The sequence below is a fragment of the Biomphalaria glabrata genome, chromosome 11, assembly GCF_947242115.1.
Source record: "Biomphalaria glabrata chromosome 11, xgBioGlab47.1, whole genome shotgun sequence".
In the NCBI taxonomy this organism is placed as follows: domain Eukaryota; kingdom Metazoa; phylum Mollusca; class Gastropoda; family Planorbidae; genus Biomphalaria; species Biomphalaria glabrata.
Window position 1 is genome coordinate 17196464 of NC_074721.1, and position 19984 is coordinate 17216447.

Sequence of the window (19984 nt, forward strand, 5' to 3'; positions counted from 1 at the left end):
TATATTTTTTTAAAATTTACTTTTGATTTTTTAAAATGTACTTCATTATTATTTGAAATATTAGTATATATTTTTATTCTATTTTAAAATATTCTTTTCATGTTCATTTGACAACTGTTGTCACAATTATCTGTCCTTGTTTATTGACATCAGTGACATTATTGAGGTATAGGTCCTAGTGCAAAGTGTGGCACAAAGACAGCTTCTTGGAGTTAGAGTGAACTTGAGTTGGTCAGGTATCCTTATAAATAGTACTAAACAAAATTATGAAAGAAAAGAGTGAGTGCTATTTGTTACAACAATTGCTGTAGAATGTCTGCATGGCTCTGAACTACTTGAAATTAGGAACGTTGGTTTTAGTTAAAACTAATTCTATTTTAAGAGGTTGTCATCATAAAGCAAAGGTCATACTATATTACAAAATTAAATATGTACAGTATTATATAAACATGTAATGCATTTAAGCTTTTTTTTTCCACTTGTTAACACAATTTTACTGACAGTCCAGTCAATGTGGATTTTAGTGGCAGCTTGGTAAAGTGCTTGACTTCCAAACTGAGGCCTCTTGACTTCTAATCTCAGTCTGGCATTTGGAACTTCAGGATTTTTAGGGCGCTCTGGAGTTAACTCTTGTAGGTATCTGATATACATAGGGGAAGTAAAGGTGTCGGTCATTGTTCTAGCTACATGACATCAGTAACAACCATTTTTCATAGAAACAGATGAGCTTTACATCATCTGCCTACATAGATCACAAGGTCTGAAAGGGGGTACTTTTACTTTGTACAGTTAACATGAACATGCAGCAACAATAACTGTTAAAAAAATTTCTACATTGCATAGGCTAGGGACATTTGCTTTAAGTATAGAATTCTGCCTTAAATTGTATAATTCTTGTGTTAAATTAAAATGTTTTTAAGCAATGAATTTTTTTTTTCTCCTCATTATTACTAAGTTTAACAAAAATGTGCGTACACTTAACTTGCAATATATTATTTGATTGCTTGACTTGTATAAAAATATTTATTTCACTAAATGTACCATGCTACCTTTTCATATCTGGGAAAACATTCCTGGAATAAAAAGGTCAAAGACTTGCCTTGTCCATCCTATAATCATTTAAATCTTCTTTGAATATATAGAATCATTGCATTGCTCCTGTGTGATGTCAAAATTTATCAGTGGCTGTGCCTTGTTACATAATAACTTTTGTATTTCTACACAGATTTATTACTTGGCATTATTACAATATCTACTTTATTCTTCCTGCTATTATATAGTTTAATAAAACATTATTTCATTGTCAGTGTTGATAATGTTCTTTCCTCTTCCACATCCATTCCATTGTTGTTTCTTAGTCTTTATGTGCTCAGACATCAAATCTTATCACATTGGATTGATTAGATGTATAGTCACATATACATGTACATTTTGTTATTTGTAGTCAGTTATGCAGACAAAGTAAACTTCATCTGTGATGGTATGTCTTATCAGTCTTGATTGGAGCATCACAGCTGCGGCCTATAAAAATGGTTTTGTTACATGTGTGCCTGTACCAGTGACTAGATTAATCCACTACTGGAGAGCTTTCACAAAGGCATTATGCATTTGAGACCCAGAGGAAAGCCCTTGTAGAGGACAGGTGCAGAAGATGTAAAGAAAAATAGACCCCTGTCAAATAAAGGCTTTGTTTGCATCAGATTTGGAAAAATATGCAGGTCACAAATGGGTTTGCATAGCCATTTGAAACACTGCACTCATCCTTCATCTTTAGAATTGAAGGCATTGCCATTATATTAAATGGCCAAATCTTTATTGGTAAGCACTGGGTCCATGTCAGATGAAGTGGCTGATAGAGCATTTTGTACCATCTTAAAATAAAATCTCTGGCTGCCAGGGGTCTTGAAATAATATTTCTGGTCGCAGTTAAGAATTGAAATGGGGAACTCGAAAGAAGCTAAACAGCAAGCTTTGTACTTTTTCAAGTTCGCAACATTATTCAATCTTCTGGATTGAGTTACAAGGTTTATGAGATTAAACTTGAAAGCTACATTCAATATGAAATACTTATAAGCTGTTTATTTTCGTCAAATTAATGATATAGAAGTAATGTTCATCATGCTACAATCCTGTTGAATTATAAAGTGGGTACAGTTTTTTTTTTATAAAAATTATGAAAAAAAAAAAAAGATTGATACTGCCTTTGATACATAGTATGGTACTTAATTGCACAATGTTGCTATTTATATTATTTCTGTGATTGGCTTTAAGCAATGTTTTTTAACAAAATGTTTCTACAAAACTTAATAATTTCAAAGTCTATGTAAAGTACTTTACCACAAGAAACAACATTAGCCAGTTGAGTTCTTAGCTGCTGGATTTTACTTCAACATATTTATTTATAGTAAATTTTTTTTATTTGTTTTTTGTAACTCTTGTTTAGACACACTAGTTTAAAGTTGTCATCAATTTTCTTTTCAGGGGTCTTAGAATTGTAATATTTGTTTGTAAATGTGCTGTTATAAAAGTTGGGTCATAAGAATGTCAATAGAAAAACATGTTTGAAAATATTACTTGTAAAGAACAAATTAGAAACTTTTGTCATTTATGAGTCAGTGCATAGGCTATTGAAGTATTTTATTTTAAATTTACTTTTTACTAACTGCATAATTATTTACCCTCGAGATGGAAGCACTTTTGTGTGCATTTATTTATTTGCTAACTGTGCAACATTCCTAACATTATGTATTGCTCCAAGTGTTTATTCTCTTGGTTCTAGTGCTAACAACAAGACTTCATTGGAACATGTTGAATTTTCTTCTATTTTTCTTTTTGTCCTCCTATTATGCCAGGTATCCAGGTTTGTAATGAAGCTTCAAAAGTACTGTCTCTTTATTACTTTGAACTCACATTTTATGTCTGAGACTATCCTTAATATGTAATAGATTCATTAAAATATTAATATTTTAGTCTATTGTTCTTAATTAATTTTTATAAATTTAATTTTTACTGTATTATATTTTTTTCCATTTAGTCCAAGTCGAATGATCTTTTTATATTAATTAATATCAATATTTAGAATAATACACAGGATTCTCAATATTTGTATATTCTTATGGAATAAATGTTGTTTCCACTGTAGTAGGCCTAGTAATTGTCAGTCTACTAGAAATGTTGTCTGTTACGAACTTAGTTTACTAGAAATGTCTTGTGTTTATGGTCTCTAACTGAAACAGGGATGTTTATTCAAGCTGTATATACCAAAACTTGTGACCTTTGGAATTGTTTTTGTAAAATATTGAATGTATGTTTGACTTTTTAAAAAAATAAACATTAATTTAACATAAACTCTTATTAAATTGTAAATGTTTATTTGTTTTTATCATCTTCCATAATTGTAAAGGTCCCCTTGATCCCCAATAAACAAGTAAATAATATAATATTAATTATACAATGATAACATTGCAAGAAACAAATCACAGAGATATATGCTAAGGTGAAAAAAAAAAGATACAAATAATGCATCTGCATGACATTTGTCAAAAAGTTGACAATCAAACATCTAGATATTACTGTACACAGTAATAGTGCTGATGTTGAACATGATTACAAATAATGATTTTTTTTTTTAAATTTCTGTTGAGAAAATTGAATGAAAAATTTTTTTTTTCATAAATGTATTCTGCCTTTGATCCTGCCCTTGCCTATCCAACTGATGCAAATGAATGTAGCAGTCTCTCACAATGTATTGATCTCACCAATGATGTTGACTTTCCTATCATTGTACTTTTTAGAAATTTCATTTTCTAGCTGTGGATAAAGTAGAATATTTTAAGTTTTATTTTAGCCATTCAAACTTTTGTTTTTCATGTAGTCATAGCTTAAGCACATTTAATGTCGAAATCAGATGTATGAAAATGAAGTTCTAAAAGTACTATGCAGCAATAAAGGAGGCATTAAATACATTCGCTTAAACCCACAATACAGTAAAAAGAAAATAGGAAATACATTATAATGCTAGATTTTAGGTTTTAAGACAATGTCTTTTTAAAAAATAATTTCAACTAAATGCAGATACTACTTAACTTTGGCACTAGCAAAATTATAATCTAGATCTAGAAAGATAACTTTATATCTTTGGAATGGAAATGAAAACAAAAAAAAAAAAAGGAAGAAAATTGTAAGAATGATGTGCAGCTAGATTAAGATATGATTTCAGTATTATTAAGGGAAGAGACATACGCACCAGCATAAACAAAAATTAAAAAATCTCAAAATCATGTTGTTGTTTTTTTTCCTGAGATTTGAAGAAATTGATGTCTAATTTATAAAAAAAAATAATTTCTAAGCATTTAATTAAAAAAAAAATGTAGAATGTTCACTATTACAACTTTTTAAATATGTCAATATCTCAAATTTGACAAAAAAATAAATTGTAGTTTCCCTTAACTGAGATTTTGTAAAAAAAAAAAAAAAAAAAAATTTAATTAACATTGCAGTTATAGCTGGTTAATTCCTTTAGAATATATGTAGTTTCTCAACCTTAACACAGTGGCTGGGAGAAACTCAGTGAAACAAAAAAAAAGGACTTCCAGTAAGTTTTCATATGGAACTGGAGACTGAGCTCAACAAGGTCAACATCCCACTGGAATGTTGAAACACTGAAAGAAGCTTCAACATGCTGCTTGATTGTTAGTCTTACTAGAGTCTAGAGAGCAATGAAATGAAACAGCCCAATGACATTAACAGGAAATGAAACAGCCCAATGACTCACTTGTTTCTTGAGTAGCTTTGTTTGCTTCTTCAACTGGTCTAGCTGGGGCTCAAGTTCTTTCTCTTCCTGGATGGCTTCATTTCTGGTAGCCACCATCTCCTTTTCACTCAGCATCATTTTGTCAGCCAGCGTTAGTTTATGTTTCAGGGAATCTTTTAAACGGTCCACATATCTATGGAGTGCAAACACAAAACTAAACACTTTCTGGAGTTCATTGAAGACTGTGATTAGAAACACACAGATACATTTGAAATGGCTAACTGTAACGCATACTTGAATAATAAGCCTGATTCACTGCCTAACTTCTAAACATCTAAGTGTAATATCTCAAAATACAAACAAAACAAAATGTCCATCACAAACCTGGGGGAATCTCTTATTAACAGAAGGTGTTGAAGTTGGACAGAGGTTAACTTATCAATTATGTCCTTCACCTTAGAAAGCATTTCTGTAACCTTGTTAACATTCATGTGAATGTCACTAGGAGCAGACGCCATATGACTTCCATCACCTTTGTAATGTGTTAACTCATGTAAACGCTGAGTCAAAAAAGCTTTCAACTGTTACAATAAATAGAATAGCAAGTAGTTATATATATTTATTTTTTTTAACAATTACTGTATGTCAGAAAATTATGACAGAAATAATTATTAAATTCATAAAAAAATTTTTTTTTTTTCATTTAAGCCTTTCAACTGACCAGTTATTAAAGCTAACAGCACTTTACAGTATTTAGTCTGTACACTAATCAGTAAATTGTTACTTGTTGCTGTTCTCCCATTTAATGCTAAGAGAACACAGTCACAAAGTCAAAGTAAGGCTCAATATAGGTGTCTCTCATGCCCTTTTAATCTTACAAATACTTTTGTATCATATAGTTAGTTAACACAAGCATATATTAAAGGGGATTAAATTAGTGACTACAAAGCCATTCTACAAGAATTGAAACCACAGGATATTTGTCTTCATCGCTTGGCAAAGCTATTCAGGACTGTGGCATACACAGGTTGATTCAGGGGAAGACATTGTCCTATCTCTATAAATAACAGTTAATAGTTGATGAGTGAGAGAATTTTGGGAGGTGATGCGGAAGGGGGGGGGGGGGTCTTAAAAACAAAAGCAAACCCCTTAACCCCTCAAAAAAACAAAAGAAAACAAAAACAACAAAAAAAAAGTTTTCAACAAAGGTAGATGGCTTAGTTTCACATGTTATGTTCTGGAGAGTTGTAATGTTCACATCAATTCCTAAGTGAGTCCATTTTCTTATGGTTTCTTATAGTTATAATGTTTTTGTTTGGTGTAATGCACAAATTGTAAGACAAATTTCCTTACGGATAATAAAGATTATTATTATTATTATTATTTCAAACTAACCTCTAGTAAATCATCAATAAAGGTGTTTCTGGTTTCTGGGTTATCAATCACACTTAGTGCATCTTTCCCAGTGGCAATGTCAGACTCCGTGGAAGGAATGTTGGAACTTGACTCTGTTGTGGATACATCTCCAACTGCTCCCCAGTCTATGGCATCAATGTCTGGATTCTCCAATACAATCTGAACAAAAACACTGATATATATATAATGACAGTTAAACATTTGAATGAGAGAAAACTGGTGAATGAAATACATCAAGAAAATAGACAGACACAAATCACTGACCTTCAGACTTAACAACTACACCTAGCAGTAGCACAGTTCCAGGTAAACAAACTCAGGACCAACAAGTACACCCCCCCCTCCCCCGGTCAAAAAATATTATTTCATCTGTGGTGGTTGCCATCCAGAGGTCAATTGTCACATGATCCAATCAGACCTTCTACAACATTTTTCAAATCTTAAAAGAGCCAACAGGAACAGATGCTAGGGTTTTTAATTAGACAAACACAGGCTCTAATTGAACAGTATATCTCTCAACAAAACACTAGGAAAACATAAATACAAATGGAAGCTTCAGCTGTAAAGGTAAATAATTAAATTTTTATTTATGTGTTGTAATGTGGTACATGTCTAAGATATTCCTACATACTAGACCAGACCTTAAGCAGAATACCTGGGGATGGCGGTGGGCAAAATTCAAACCCACGACCATTGAGACAATAGTCAAGAGCACATACCACACAACTACACTAATAATGATACATAAGAAAATAAAAACAAGTTTTTGTTTTTTTAACAAGTTCTAACTATTTCATCCATTACTTACATCTCCATCAACAGCTAAGACTCCTCCACTTTCCACTGTTATGTCCCCTAGGTTAAAATCAATACCACTCACATCAAAGTTAATGGTGTCAGCAGGTTCTGTTGCACCCCAGTCTATAATAGCATCACTGGCTAGAAGGAAAATCATTTTATGAATGAGTCACTTCGAAGAAAATATCACTGTTATATCTTTAAAATAGATTTGTGGAAAAAATAGTATTTAAAAACAAATTTAAATTACTTTACCATCTTTGGTATTTTCAGATTCATCGGTCAAGTCTATCAATATATCTTGATGTACAATTTTATTTGGCTTCTTCCCTGTCCTCCATTCGTAGGTTGTAGTGTTACCTTTACTAAGAACATACTTAAGTAGCTTCAAGTTTTCACTGCTGATTTGACTGCAAAATAACATTTGAAAATATCAGTCATTAAGGAAATACAAGAATCAAAATTCTATTTAAAAGACAAAACTTTTCAGAAAACAAGGGCACACACAAAATGTTCTATACATAGACTAGGACAATATTGTCCTTACAGTAAACCAATTTGGCATTACACAGTTCAAAAGATTAATTGAAATACACCCTAGTTTTCTTAATTCTTTACAATGGATTCTAAAGGATAAAAAAAAAAAAGGATGTCCTATAAATGCTCATTAAATAAAAGAAAGAATGAATTTCATTGATATGAGTCAGACATGGAGGGAAAGACCTCAAAGCACATTTAGATTTCTACTTTGAACCTAGTCATTGGCTATGTCACAAGTAATTCAGACCTTGTGATCTATAGGGCAGATGATATTAAGGTCATGACCAGAACAATGACAAACCGCCTTTAATTTTCCCAACTAATGTCAGCTACCCATAAGAGTTGGGTGCACTAAAAATCCTGGAATTTGAAATTCCAGTCTTCACCAAGATTCAAACCTGGGACCTCTCATGTCAGAAGCAAAGCGCTTTACCCCCCCCCCCCCCCCCCAGGTCACAGGTAACAGTTGATATAAATTTGAACATTTAGCTAATAAAATGTTATTGCTCAAAGAATGAAGAATGAGTTATCTTACTTGTTTGAAATAAAATCCGTAAACTTATCATAAAAAGTGACAGCATCATTCAGAGTTTTGGCTGACTCAGCAAACTTGTTCAGTTCAGAGGGAAGATCTTTCACAAGTTCAGACATTTCTGTTTTGATTTTCTTACCCTATGGAGGGACAGAATTGTGTATATATATATATTTTTTATTTATTTTTTTTTTTTTATATGGCTCCTTTTGTCTCGAAAGGCAATGGATGCGCCCAAGTGAGTCACTGGTTTTGGCTTAATCTTGAGACGGGGCAGAATCTGGTGTGGCTAATCAATATATATCACAATAAAACATCACATATAAAAGAAGTAAAAGGTAAAAGTAAAGATATTTAATTATCTTATAACTCTTTATCAACTTTGGACATTTCAATTACAAACAAGAAAACAGAAAAAAAGTATACTTTTGCTTTTTGCATTAGATTTGTTAAAAGTCTAGAAATAATTAGAGTTAGTCATTTATTATACAATTTTGAAAAAATTTAACTGCTTCAAAATAAAAAAAACAAAAAAAAAAACATACCTCAATTCCTAGTTGTTTGCAGGCAGCTACATATTGCTTGTGTAAATCAGCAGAGTTAGCAGCATATTCTTTTTCTTTTCTCATACATTCCTTACAAAGGAAACAAAGTAATAAAAGGAGGAACACATTTTCTTTTCAAAAACACACCAACCACACATTATCCACAAAGATTTCAGAAACTTTTTACTGATACAAAGTGATGAATAAAAACAGTAAACAAAAAAAAAATAATAAAAAGCTTTGTTTGAGATTGCTTCACAATTAAATCAAATGATACATGAAATATACAAATAAATATTATCAATCAGTTTTGGACTCATTCATGTATAGGCTTAAAGTGTTTATTCATTTACTTTCTTGAAAGGGAATAATAGAATAGAAAGGAAACAAAAATACATGAAAAATAAATATCCAATCACCTTTTGAGTTTGTTGACATTTGTTGATCTGTTTCTTTATGGCAGGTACTTCATAGTTGACATTGCGAACGATAAGTTGAGCTATTTCCACTGAATTAGAAAAGAAAAGGAAATTTAGTCTTTGCTTTTTTTTTCGCATAAAAATAAGATCAAGATCAGTAAAATCTTATAGGGAGTAGCTAATTCAATTTTTTTTTTTACTCCAAAACATTGCAGATACAGTATTTTAAAAACCACAGAAATAGCAGCCATTTAAAAAAAATATTATCTAAAATTAAATAGACAACTCCCCTTTCTGTTTGATATTAATTTTGATGAAATGCTGTCCTAATTATTTTTTTTTCAAAACTTAAATTAAAAAAAAATGTTTCTGATGCAGGATTTCAAAACTCAAAGTAATTTAATAAAACAAATTTATTCACTATTATTTTTCAAAATAAGTGGTAATAAGAGAAATTGATATCCATCCATTTTTCTACCAAACTTGAGGTTAGCCTTTGAACTTTGATGGAGATTAAGTATATTTAATTGGAGATATAACTCTAGCCAACTTATATTTCTCGAGTATCTAAAGGTATTCCAGATGGGATGAGACTATATCTGTCTGGGAATGCTTAATTAAAATAAAGACACTTTATGAAAATGAAATAATATTTAGGGAGAAGACAAAAAAAAAAGTCTGCGTCACTTTTATGCATGCAGCTAAATCACAACAGTGATCTCATTTTAAACAACAACTTAAATGGGATCTTTAGAGTGCCTCCGAGTTCACCCAGCTCAAATGGGTAACTAACATTAGTTGGGGAAAAGTAAAGGTGGCGGTTGGTGGTTGTGCTTGTCACATGACACTTTCGTTAACCACGAGCCACAGAAACAAATGACCTTTATATCCTCTGCCCATAGATCACAAGTCTGAAAGGGAAACTTTTCTCTTTTTACTTTCAGTTATTCAAATCTATACAAGACAAAAAAACCCAGTAAGAACTCTTTCCATAGTGGGGCCACTAAAAATGCAGTTTGAAAAACAAGATAAAAAAAAAAACAACACAAGACAGATGAGATTATGTTTTTTTTAAGTTCCTTAGTTGGCCTCCTTCAGTTGTACAATGACTATGGTTCATCTTATATTCTCGTTTTTAATACATTTCTTTAATTCGAATTTGCAACTATATTTGTATTATTTATAAATTTCATTATCAATGAACAATCAAAATAAAAACAATATTTTTTTTTTTTTTATCATAATCTTTTTTTACTTGCTTCTCTTAAGTAAATTAGAATAGTAATTAGTAATATTTGTAATTGTACCAAGATATGTTCCATCTTTTTCATATAACTTGAGAATTTCAGCCCACATCTGTAAAGAAAACAAAACAAGCATTGAACTAAGACTTAAAAAATAGCTGAAGAACTAAGTTCAGAAGATTTCAAACAGTTTCACCTAAATGTAACATACCTTCATTGCTGGGGAAGTATACTGGCCAAGGAAATTTGTTGCACCAATCTCAGTAGATTTCAGGAGTTCAAATAGTTGTTTGATTTGAAAATAATTCAAGTCTGTAACATTCATTTGCAACAAGAAAAAAATTCTATACCAATAAATGTAAACAAATAAAGTGCAAGGGTAAAGAAAAATAATAAATCTAATTATTGAACATCATATAGACTAATATAATAGACATTTATGAAACAATACTGGAACAAAACAAAAATACAAGACATTTATGAAACAATACAGGAACAAAACAAAAATACAAGACATTTGTACCAAGAGACTAAGATTAATGGGTGTGACACGGCCTTTTCATGATTTCCTGCCCCTTTTACACCAACAGAGTTCATTTCTTTTCTGCCTGATTAGCTAACAATATCAGGCAATTAAAAAAGCCTATTTTGTGTTAATAGTCTTTTTCATTTGTTCATGGCCCAAATGTCTTGTGTTTTTACTTTGTTCCAGCGTGGTTTCCTATATGTATTTTTCAATACCTGCAATAGAAAATAATTTATCAATTATTTAACAAGTAATAAAGTTACAACAATTTAAGTGTGGAGAAAAGGTCTATTTTTGAAGATGAAAAAAATGGGCATCCATGGAAAAATGTATAGCTGGATCAGGGCATTCTTAAAAAACAGAACCATCCAATCCCGATTCGAAGGTGCCATCTCTAGTAAAAAAAGTTTGGAAGAAGGACTACCACAAGGTTCAGCCCTTAGCTGCACTCTCTTTCTAATCTTCATGAATGACCTCCCGGACCTCATTTCGGTCAATAAGGCACTTTATGCAGACGACCTTTTAATTTGGACTACAGAGAAATATCCAGTGCTCACTAGATCCAAACTAAATACAGCCCTCACAACTATCTCCACATATTCAAAATTATGGAAGATAGAAATAAACAAAGAAAGGTCAGTTTATTCAATCTTTAGCCACAGCAACAAAACAGCAAAAAGAAAGTACATCCTAAAAATAGACTCTCAGCCAATAAATAAAGCAGAAAATCCAACATATCTTGGTGTAAAACTAGACCAAAGACTGTCTCTAAAACACTTTATGGCAGATTTAAAAGAAAAGGCATCACAAAGATTAAACACAATAAAACACCTAGCAGGAACATCCTGGGGAGCTGAAAAGAAAACCTTAAGACAGTTATACACTGGATATGTCAGATCTGTAATGGATAACTGTCTCTCCATACAAGTAGCTGCTAACAAAACCTATCAATCATCATTAGATACAATCCAAAACCAAGCCTTGCGGCTAATTAGTGGAGGTATGAGAACTACTCCCACAGCAGCCTGTGAAATAGACTCCAATATTGAACCTCTTAAGTTAAGGCGCAACAGAGCAGCATTAGAAGCTATTGAGAGATACAGAGGGTTGGAGGAGGATCATCCAAATAAATTACTAACACAGAGAAATAGGAAAAACAACCAAAAAAAAGCAAAGGACTCTGATCCAACTTACTGACGAACTAGCCCTAAAACACCACCTACCCAATAACAGAGAAAAAATTACCAGGTTTTCAAACATTACACCCGGACTAAACTACAAACAACCAACCATCAAAACACATTTACTAAATAACCCCTTAACAAAAGAATCTAATCCACTGGAGCTCAAAGTAGGTACGCTTGAAACAATTGAAAGCTATCAAAAAACAGCTATCCATATTTATACAGATGGATCGGCTTTCAAATCAATGCTGGTCTTGGTGCCTTCCTGGTCTTCCCTAAATATAAACACTTTGAGATAAGCGCACCCTGTGGCGATTACTGATCAAACTTCCAAGGCGAAATTGAGGCAATTACCATAGCACTACAGACAGAGGAAAACAAATTATATGAAGGAGTGCAACCACCATCAGATATTGTTGTCTTTACAGACTCCCAATCTACTCTGCAAGCACTTAACAGCAGCACCTCAAACAGCCCAAGAGAGTTGACAACACTCATTGTGATAATCCATCAGATGATATCAAAATTAAATATCAATATCACACTATAGTGGATCCCTGGACACATTGGCATCATGGGAAATGAAAAGGCAGATAAGCTATCAAAGGCAGGTTCATCTATGGAACAACCAGATAGACCTGTTAACTACCTCACCCTAAGGTCAATGTTAGTCAACAATCACAAAGAGGAGTGGCTCAACCAATGGGCATCAGGAAACACAGGCAGAGCCATGTACAAAGAAATGACTACGCCTAACAAACTGGACAGTATTAACTTCCTCCCCTGCAAAGAACAATCTACAATCTTCCAACTAAGAACAGGACACACACTACTATTAAATTACCACCTGAACAAAATAAACTCCACACAACAACCCCTTTGCAGACACTGCGCCCACCCCTTTGAAACCATAAACCATATCTTCTTTGAATGCCCCTTCCTAATCCACCTTAGGCAGACCCTACTTCCACTACAGCCCAACATAACCAACACCCTGTACGGCAGTGCTGAACAACTCAAGAAAACAGCACACTTTTTTTCCTTGGCACAGTCTGCAAAAGAGCTCACAGCTCAGCAGCAATAAAGCTGGCTAGAAGAAGAAGAAGTGCATTTTTACATCCCCCCCCCTCCCCCCAATTAAAAACAAAAAAAACAACAACATATATATGCGTCTACCCATTTAGACCAAAATGAGTAGAAGTACAGAAAATGATTCTTTTAAAAATAAACAAACTTGGATTGGCCAAAAGATCTTCAATATCATTCTTCTTGATAGCTTCTTGAGTGGTAGCTTCCTTGGCTTTATTAATTTTGTCTCTGATAGCTGTTAGGATAGCCTGGCATTGTTGAGTGCAATGTCGACGATTTACAAGCCAATCTAAATAAATGAGAAAAGACATTATTTTTATGAAATTTTTACAAAGCTTACTGGTATTCTGTGTGTTTGTCTGGTAAAAAGTTTGTACACTTTATTTCTCCCACATCCATTCTGGGATCAAGTTGAAACTTTGCACAAATATTCATTGGTATAGACAAGATATGAAGGAAAATAAATTTACCAAATATACAATTAACCACTGGTATATTATAAACTTTCATATAATTGTTCACATTATTTCTCCCACACACATTCATGGATCAAGTTGAAATTTTAAACAATTATTTATTGTATCTAACAAAACATCAATCAATCAAAAATTAACAAATTAGTTAATAAATTACTGGTATAATTATTTTGTTTGGTATCAAATATAGGAAATAACTTCTATATTGTTGAGAGATACAGCTGTAAGTACAGAGTTCTTTCATTAAGAAAAGATTTGTTTAAAAAAAATTATAATTTAGGCTATAAATATGTTAAATGTGGTGATGAATAATAGTTTTCAATTGTCATTATAAACAAGTTCCTGGCTTATGATGAAATAGAATTTACTTCACAAACATTCAAAGGAAGAATGTTTTTTTTTCAACTTAAAGGAATGTATTTGAATCAAACAAAAATTAAACGTCTTCATTTAGTGGAGAGTGAATGATGCTAAAAATGATGACATATAATTACCTAGCAATTTGTTATAATGAATGTCAATGGGAAGAGTCTCAAGAGATTGCTGTGTCATATTATTGCCGCTGCGCACAAATTAGTAATCTATAAAGTTCTTTGTTATTGACAAAATAAAAGAAATTTTCATTCACAAAACAACCTGAAAAAAAAAAAAAAATTGGTAGTAAATTTAAATATAGTAGATCTAGTCAATCTAGATTTTTTTTTTTTAACAAAGTCTGAATGACAATGATACATATATATATATTGATATATATATATTAATATTATATATTATTATAAATCTAAAATAATAAATAAAAAAAAAATAAAAGTGCTAGAGTGCCTAGAGTCATTAGAGTTAGAGTCTGTAGACATCAGATTCAGATCTAATCATCTATATCTACCATATAATCTCGAGAATAACAATAAGTCTTTTATTAACTTTTATTAAGTAAATTTAAATTATAATTTAATAAATAATACTACTAGGCCAGGGTACTAGAATAGATAGATCTAGTAAGATAGATTATATTTAATATAAAATAAATCATTATTATTAATACTTATATTTATATATATATAATAATTACAATATATATATATATATAATAAATTATTAATATAGAATAGACAGTCTCTATATTTAGGCATCAATAAACTCAGATTTTAATTCTATATTAACATTAACTAAATTTTAAGATCCCCAGGCATAGCCCCTCACATGAAATCATTACGATGTTTTCAAACTATGCATAAATACGAACACAAAAAATTAAAATATGAACACACTTATTCTACCAAAATTAGGTCACTGGAATAGTGATTTCTGCACCGACTTTTAGACTTATTTTATGTTTGTTTATTTTATGTGTGTTGAATGTTTGGGGTTTGCATGATTAGATGTGTGTTGAATGTTTGTGTTTTTTTTGTTTATTAATTTAATAAATTTCTAATACAGATGATCTTTTGTAGTACAGTAGGCCCCTACAGGTTACGATAGCCATTCTTGCCTAACTGAATCCTCTATATTCTCTCTATATAAATCTAGATCTATCTAGTAGGTCTAGATCTAAGCATTTAACTTCATTCAATGTACCAAGCTCACTCCAAACATTTGCCCATTTATTCTCTATTGAAAAAAACAACAACAAACGAACAAATATAATATAATATAATATATATAACTGGCTGTCCGAAATAAATTTTGGTAACAAAATCGTACTTTAATTCGGACACCGTATTAATTTTTTTTTGGTATGGAATTAGAAAACTTGGCTTATGAATCAAATAAAGTAGCTCCAAAAACAGAATAAATATTGCCAGGCTCATTAGTATAGACTTAGCCAATCAAAAAATATAGTCTTTACTCTAGGAAGAGGTAAAGTCATCCGGGTAACATAGGAAAAAACAACAACCTGACTAACAAATTTAAAATTCGTTTTTCTTACATAAAAAGACAGCTAAATTTAAATAGAAGGAAATTGGGTTAGAATCATTGGAAAATGGACAAGCACATTATACAGCGCGCTAGTTTTATAATACATATTAAAATAATTATTTAATGACCACAAAAAACAGCGAATGTCCGAATTCATGTAATGTCCGAAATAAATAAACTACTATACTATATATAATATATAGTAGCTTCTTATATTAGGCACAGCTCATCAAAATCTCCTTTAAGAAACACGTCGCTTTTTTTGTTTATAATTCATTTGTTTTTATGTTTGGAGCTAAAAACGATGTTTCGGGACAGTGCATGTCCAATTTTAGATAAGTTCCTGTATTTTTGTTCCGCTTTTCCAAAGCAGATGGCAGTTTTTTAGATTCTCGGTAACCAAGTATGTAAAGCTATTGTTTAAACCTCCCCCGGCAATTCATACCCATATAAGGGATGAAGGCTATATTATGAGCCTGTTTGATCGTAGGCTGGTGGATCTATCAAAATAAGCTTCCAAACATCTTTAGAAAGACATTCCAATCACATTCATACTGTTAGCTGTTAAATAAAATTAAAAAAGGAGGTGTTTCAATGAATAATAATGAATTAAACACATTCTCCTATAGTGCACAAGGCAAAATCGTAATAAGAAATATTATTGGGATTAATAAATCTATGATTTTTTTCAATAAATAAATGTGACCTAGATCGAGAAATCTAGAATATATAATTTATGAATGAAAGAAAAAGTGCGGGCTGCTAATTTGAAGCCAGAGACCATGCCCACTGCAGGTGATCACGCCAGGCGAGCGCTGGTGGTGAGGAGAGGTATACACTAGGCATGTAGTGTCACAACCTATCATACAGGCAGTGGAGGGAAGGGGGAGAGAGTCTTGAAAAGAATTATAAGCATCTATGGGAGGGAGGGGATGTAAAAAAAACGAACATCCAAATTATGAAAAGAAGAGGGTCCTTGGATGGGAATTTAAAGAAAGAGACAGAGAATACATGTAGCCTAGTTGAAAATATCATGTTTGTTAAATTATAATAATTAATTAATAGATCTATAATTATATAGATTTATTTCTGTTTCTACACATAGATTATATAGGTAGGCATATATATATATATATATCTAGAGAGAGAGAGAGAGAGAGGCAATATACTATAAATACATATTGCAGAAGTGAATCTATTTCTTTTAATACAATCTAAATAATTTTTAATTAACACAGATATAATTTATTAGCAATAACATAGTGGTGTTTCTTAACGGTGCTCGATGTGTGCTGAAGGAGAAAGCACAAAAACTGCGTTTATTATAGGAGCATGAAGTGACCTGATTTATTTTAAAATAAAATCTTGACTATGGGTGGTAATTTAAAGAAACACAGCTATTTTTATAGTCCTTTAGTTGCAGAATAAGAATCTGCTTTCATTTTTTTTGTAAGTTAAACCGTCACCAAATAAAAAAATAAAATAAAAATTTGACCTAGAGGAGGCTCTTATAGTTTGAACACCCCATCGGATTCTCCTTTCTAAACGGGTCGCTTTTTTTTGTTTGTAATTCATTCGTTTTTATGTTTGGAGCTAAAATCGACGATTCGGGACTGAGCATGTCCAATTTTAGATAAGTTCTGGTAATTTTGTTCCGTTTTTCCAAAGCAGATGGCAGTTATTTAGATTCTCGGTAACCATGTATGTTAAGCTGTTGTTTTAACCTCCCCCGGCAATTCATACCCATATAAGGGATGAAGGCTATATCATGAGCCTGTTTGATCGTAGGCTGATGGGCATATCAAAATAAGCTTCCAAACATCTTTAGAAAGACATTCCAATCACATTTATACCGTTAGCTGTTAAATAAAATTAAAAAAGGGGGTGTCCAAACAAATAATAATGAATTCAGCTCATTCTCCTTTTTGAACACAGCAAAATCGTATTAAGAAATATTATTGGGATTAATAAATCTATGATTTTTTCAATGTATAAACATGACCTAGATAGAGATATCTAGAATATATAACTTATGAATGAAAGAAAAAGTGTGGGCTGCTAATTTGAAGCCAGAGACCATGCCCACTGCATGTGATCACGCAAGATAAGCTGGCGGTAAGGAGAGGTATACACTCAGCGAGTAGTGTCACAAACTATCCAACAGGCAGTGGAGGGAAGGGAGAGAGAGTCATGAAAAGAATTATAAGCATCTATGGGAGGGAGGGGATGTTAAGGTGTCACAAAACGAACATCCAAATTATGAAAACAAGAAGAGGGTCCTTGGATGGAAGTTAAAAGAAAGACAGAGAAAATACAAGTAGCCTAGTAGAAAATATCATGTTTATTAAATTAAAATAATTAATTTATAGCTCTATAATCTATATAAATTTATTTCTGTCTGTTTCTACACATAGATTATATAGGTATTTAAATAAATAAACTATACACGATATATATATATATAAAGAGAGAAATAGAGAGAGTATATGAGGAAATAGACTATAAATACATATTGCAAAATTGAATCTACTTCTTTTACTACAATCTAAATAATTTTTAAGTAACACCGATATAATTTATTAGCAATTACATAGTGGTGTTCAACACCGGTGCTCACTGTTCAACTAAAGGAGAAAGCCCAAAAACTGCGTTCAAAATAGGAGCATGAAGTGACCTAATTTATTTTAAAATAAAATCTTGACTATGGGCTGGGTGGTAATACAAATGAACACAGCTATTTTTATAGTCCTTTAGTTGCAGAATAAGAATCTGCTTTCAGTTTTTTTGTAAGTTAAACCTTCACCAAATAAAAAAATAAAATAAAAAATTGACCTAGTTCCCGAAAGTCGGTGTTCAGTTATAAGAATCTACCATAGTTCCCGAATACGGTGTGCCTAATATAAGAATCTACTATATATATCATTCATCATAGAATACTAGTATACTACTTTATTCAGAATCATTTATTTTCATTATTCTTTTTTGAATCTATTACAAAGAGTAATTAAAAGTATAATAAAACAACCTTCATGGGTCTATTCTAGATATAGATCGTAGATCTATTTTATATCTAGGATAGACACTAGAACTAGATCTATATATCTATATGAAAAAAAAAGTTATTTTACCATATGTGTCAAATAAATCTAAATAAAGTTAGAAAAGAAAATTAGATTTTTATTTCGTTTCGTAAATTAGCTCTAATAGATAGTGTTTTTTTAAATGCTGATCTATTAACATGTATATAAACTAAGTTGGAAACATATTCTAGTTAAACGTATACAGAGTATATAAAGTCAGTAAAGTCCTGTCTTCGAGAGGAGAAATTTATGATCTTCTCATTAGATGTAGACTCTAGATCTAATATCAAGAGTACATCTAGATTTTTTAATGTTATATGTATATATATATATATATAGTAGAGTCACTATTGCGGAGCAGGCATGTTTGCGGAACAGCTCGTCGAAATTAGTTAAAATCTACTTTATTTTGAAATTTTCTGCTAAACTACTGTAACGGTACTGCGCATGGTCCATTTCTCTACATTTCCAATATAAGGGTTTTCCTTTAACTGCAGAAAATTAATTTTGACTCCAGGTTAAAGTTGACAGGTGTGGAATCGTCCATTATTTTTCACGTACCAGCCTAGGAGAACCGCATAGGCCGTGGCTTTTTAAAAATGATAATGACGACTCACCTGCATGATACACATATTTTTCGGTTTATAAATGGATGAGGAAAAACTTCATTTCATAGCTATCTACCAGGAATTCAATTTAAAAAAAATTAGGAGGTGTTTATCCTGTTTTTACCTTTTTAAAGATAGTCACAATTGTGGAACACTAAAGATGTTATTTATTTGACCTGCGCATTTACTATCATTTAGCTTAATTTGTACATACTGATTTAGATATCGGAATTTAAATATGAGTTTGTATTAGTATACATAAATTTAAAAACATTTAGAGAATAATATTACATATAATATATAATTTATGATTACCATATTACGTCCAGCAAAAAGAAGACAAATCATAATACCATATATATATATATAATATTAATATAACAAAAAAGAATAAAAGAATAGTGGGAAAAAAAAAACTTGTAAGGAAAATCAGGGTAGTGTGACGTCAAATAAAATTAAAGAAGAGGTAGAGAATCTAAAAGTGACAATATGTTGTCTTAAGCTTTAATAAAATAAAATTAATGTAAAGGATAAGGAGTTCAAGTATTAGAGTAATAAAATATAGGCTTTGTTCCGACATTTTTACCGTGTTCCGCAATTGTGACTTCTTTTAAAATCCTGTTCCGTAATTGTGACTACCCATATCTCAGTCGAATTGAATGTAAAATTTATATATCTACTAAAACTAAACAAAGCGTCTATTTTTATCGGAAAATGGATGGGCAATGCCTAGATACTTTTAGTTTTTCCATAGGTCTAACCATTACGGAGCAAAAAATTGAAAACTAAAAGTAGCTGCAAACTGTTCCGCAATAGTGACTCTACTCTCTCTCTCTCTATTAGTCTCTCTATATATG

General features: G+C 31.4%; 1 protein-coding gene across 1 annotated transcript; it reads right to left on the minus strand.

The window, feature by feature from the left end:
- Positions 1-282: 282 nt before the first annotated feature.
- Positions 283-18697, minus strand: LOC106051831 (CDK5 regulatory subunit-associated protein 3-like). Its single transcript, XM_056004727.1, has 14 exons — positions 18568-18697; positions 14017-14158; positions 13192-13335; positions 10459-10559; positions 10311-10359; positions 9004-9092; positions 8585-8674; positions 8043-8179; positions 7223-7377; positions 6978-7108; positions 6149-6328; positions 5138-5334; positions 4775-4946; positions 283-3810 (listed from the first exon to the last, which is right to left on the minus strand). The coding sequence occupies exons 2-14, from the start codon at positions 14072-14074 to the stop codon at positions 3739-3741; spliced, it is 1575 nt and encodes a 524-aa protein (XP_055860702.1). The 5' UTR covers positions 14075-14158; positions 18568-18697; the 3' UTR covers positions 283-3738.
- Positions 18698-19984: the final 1287 nt, after the last annotated feature.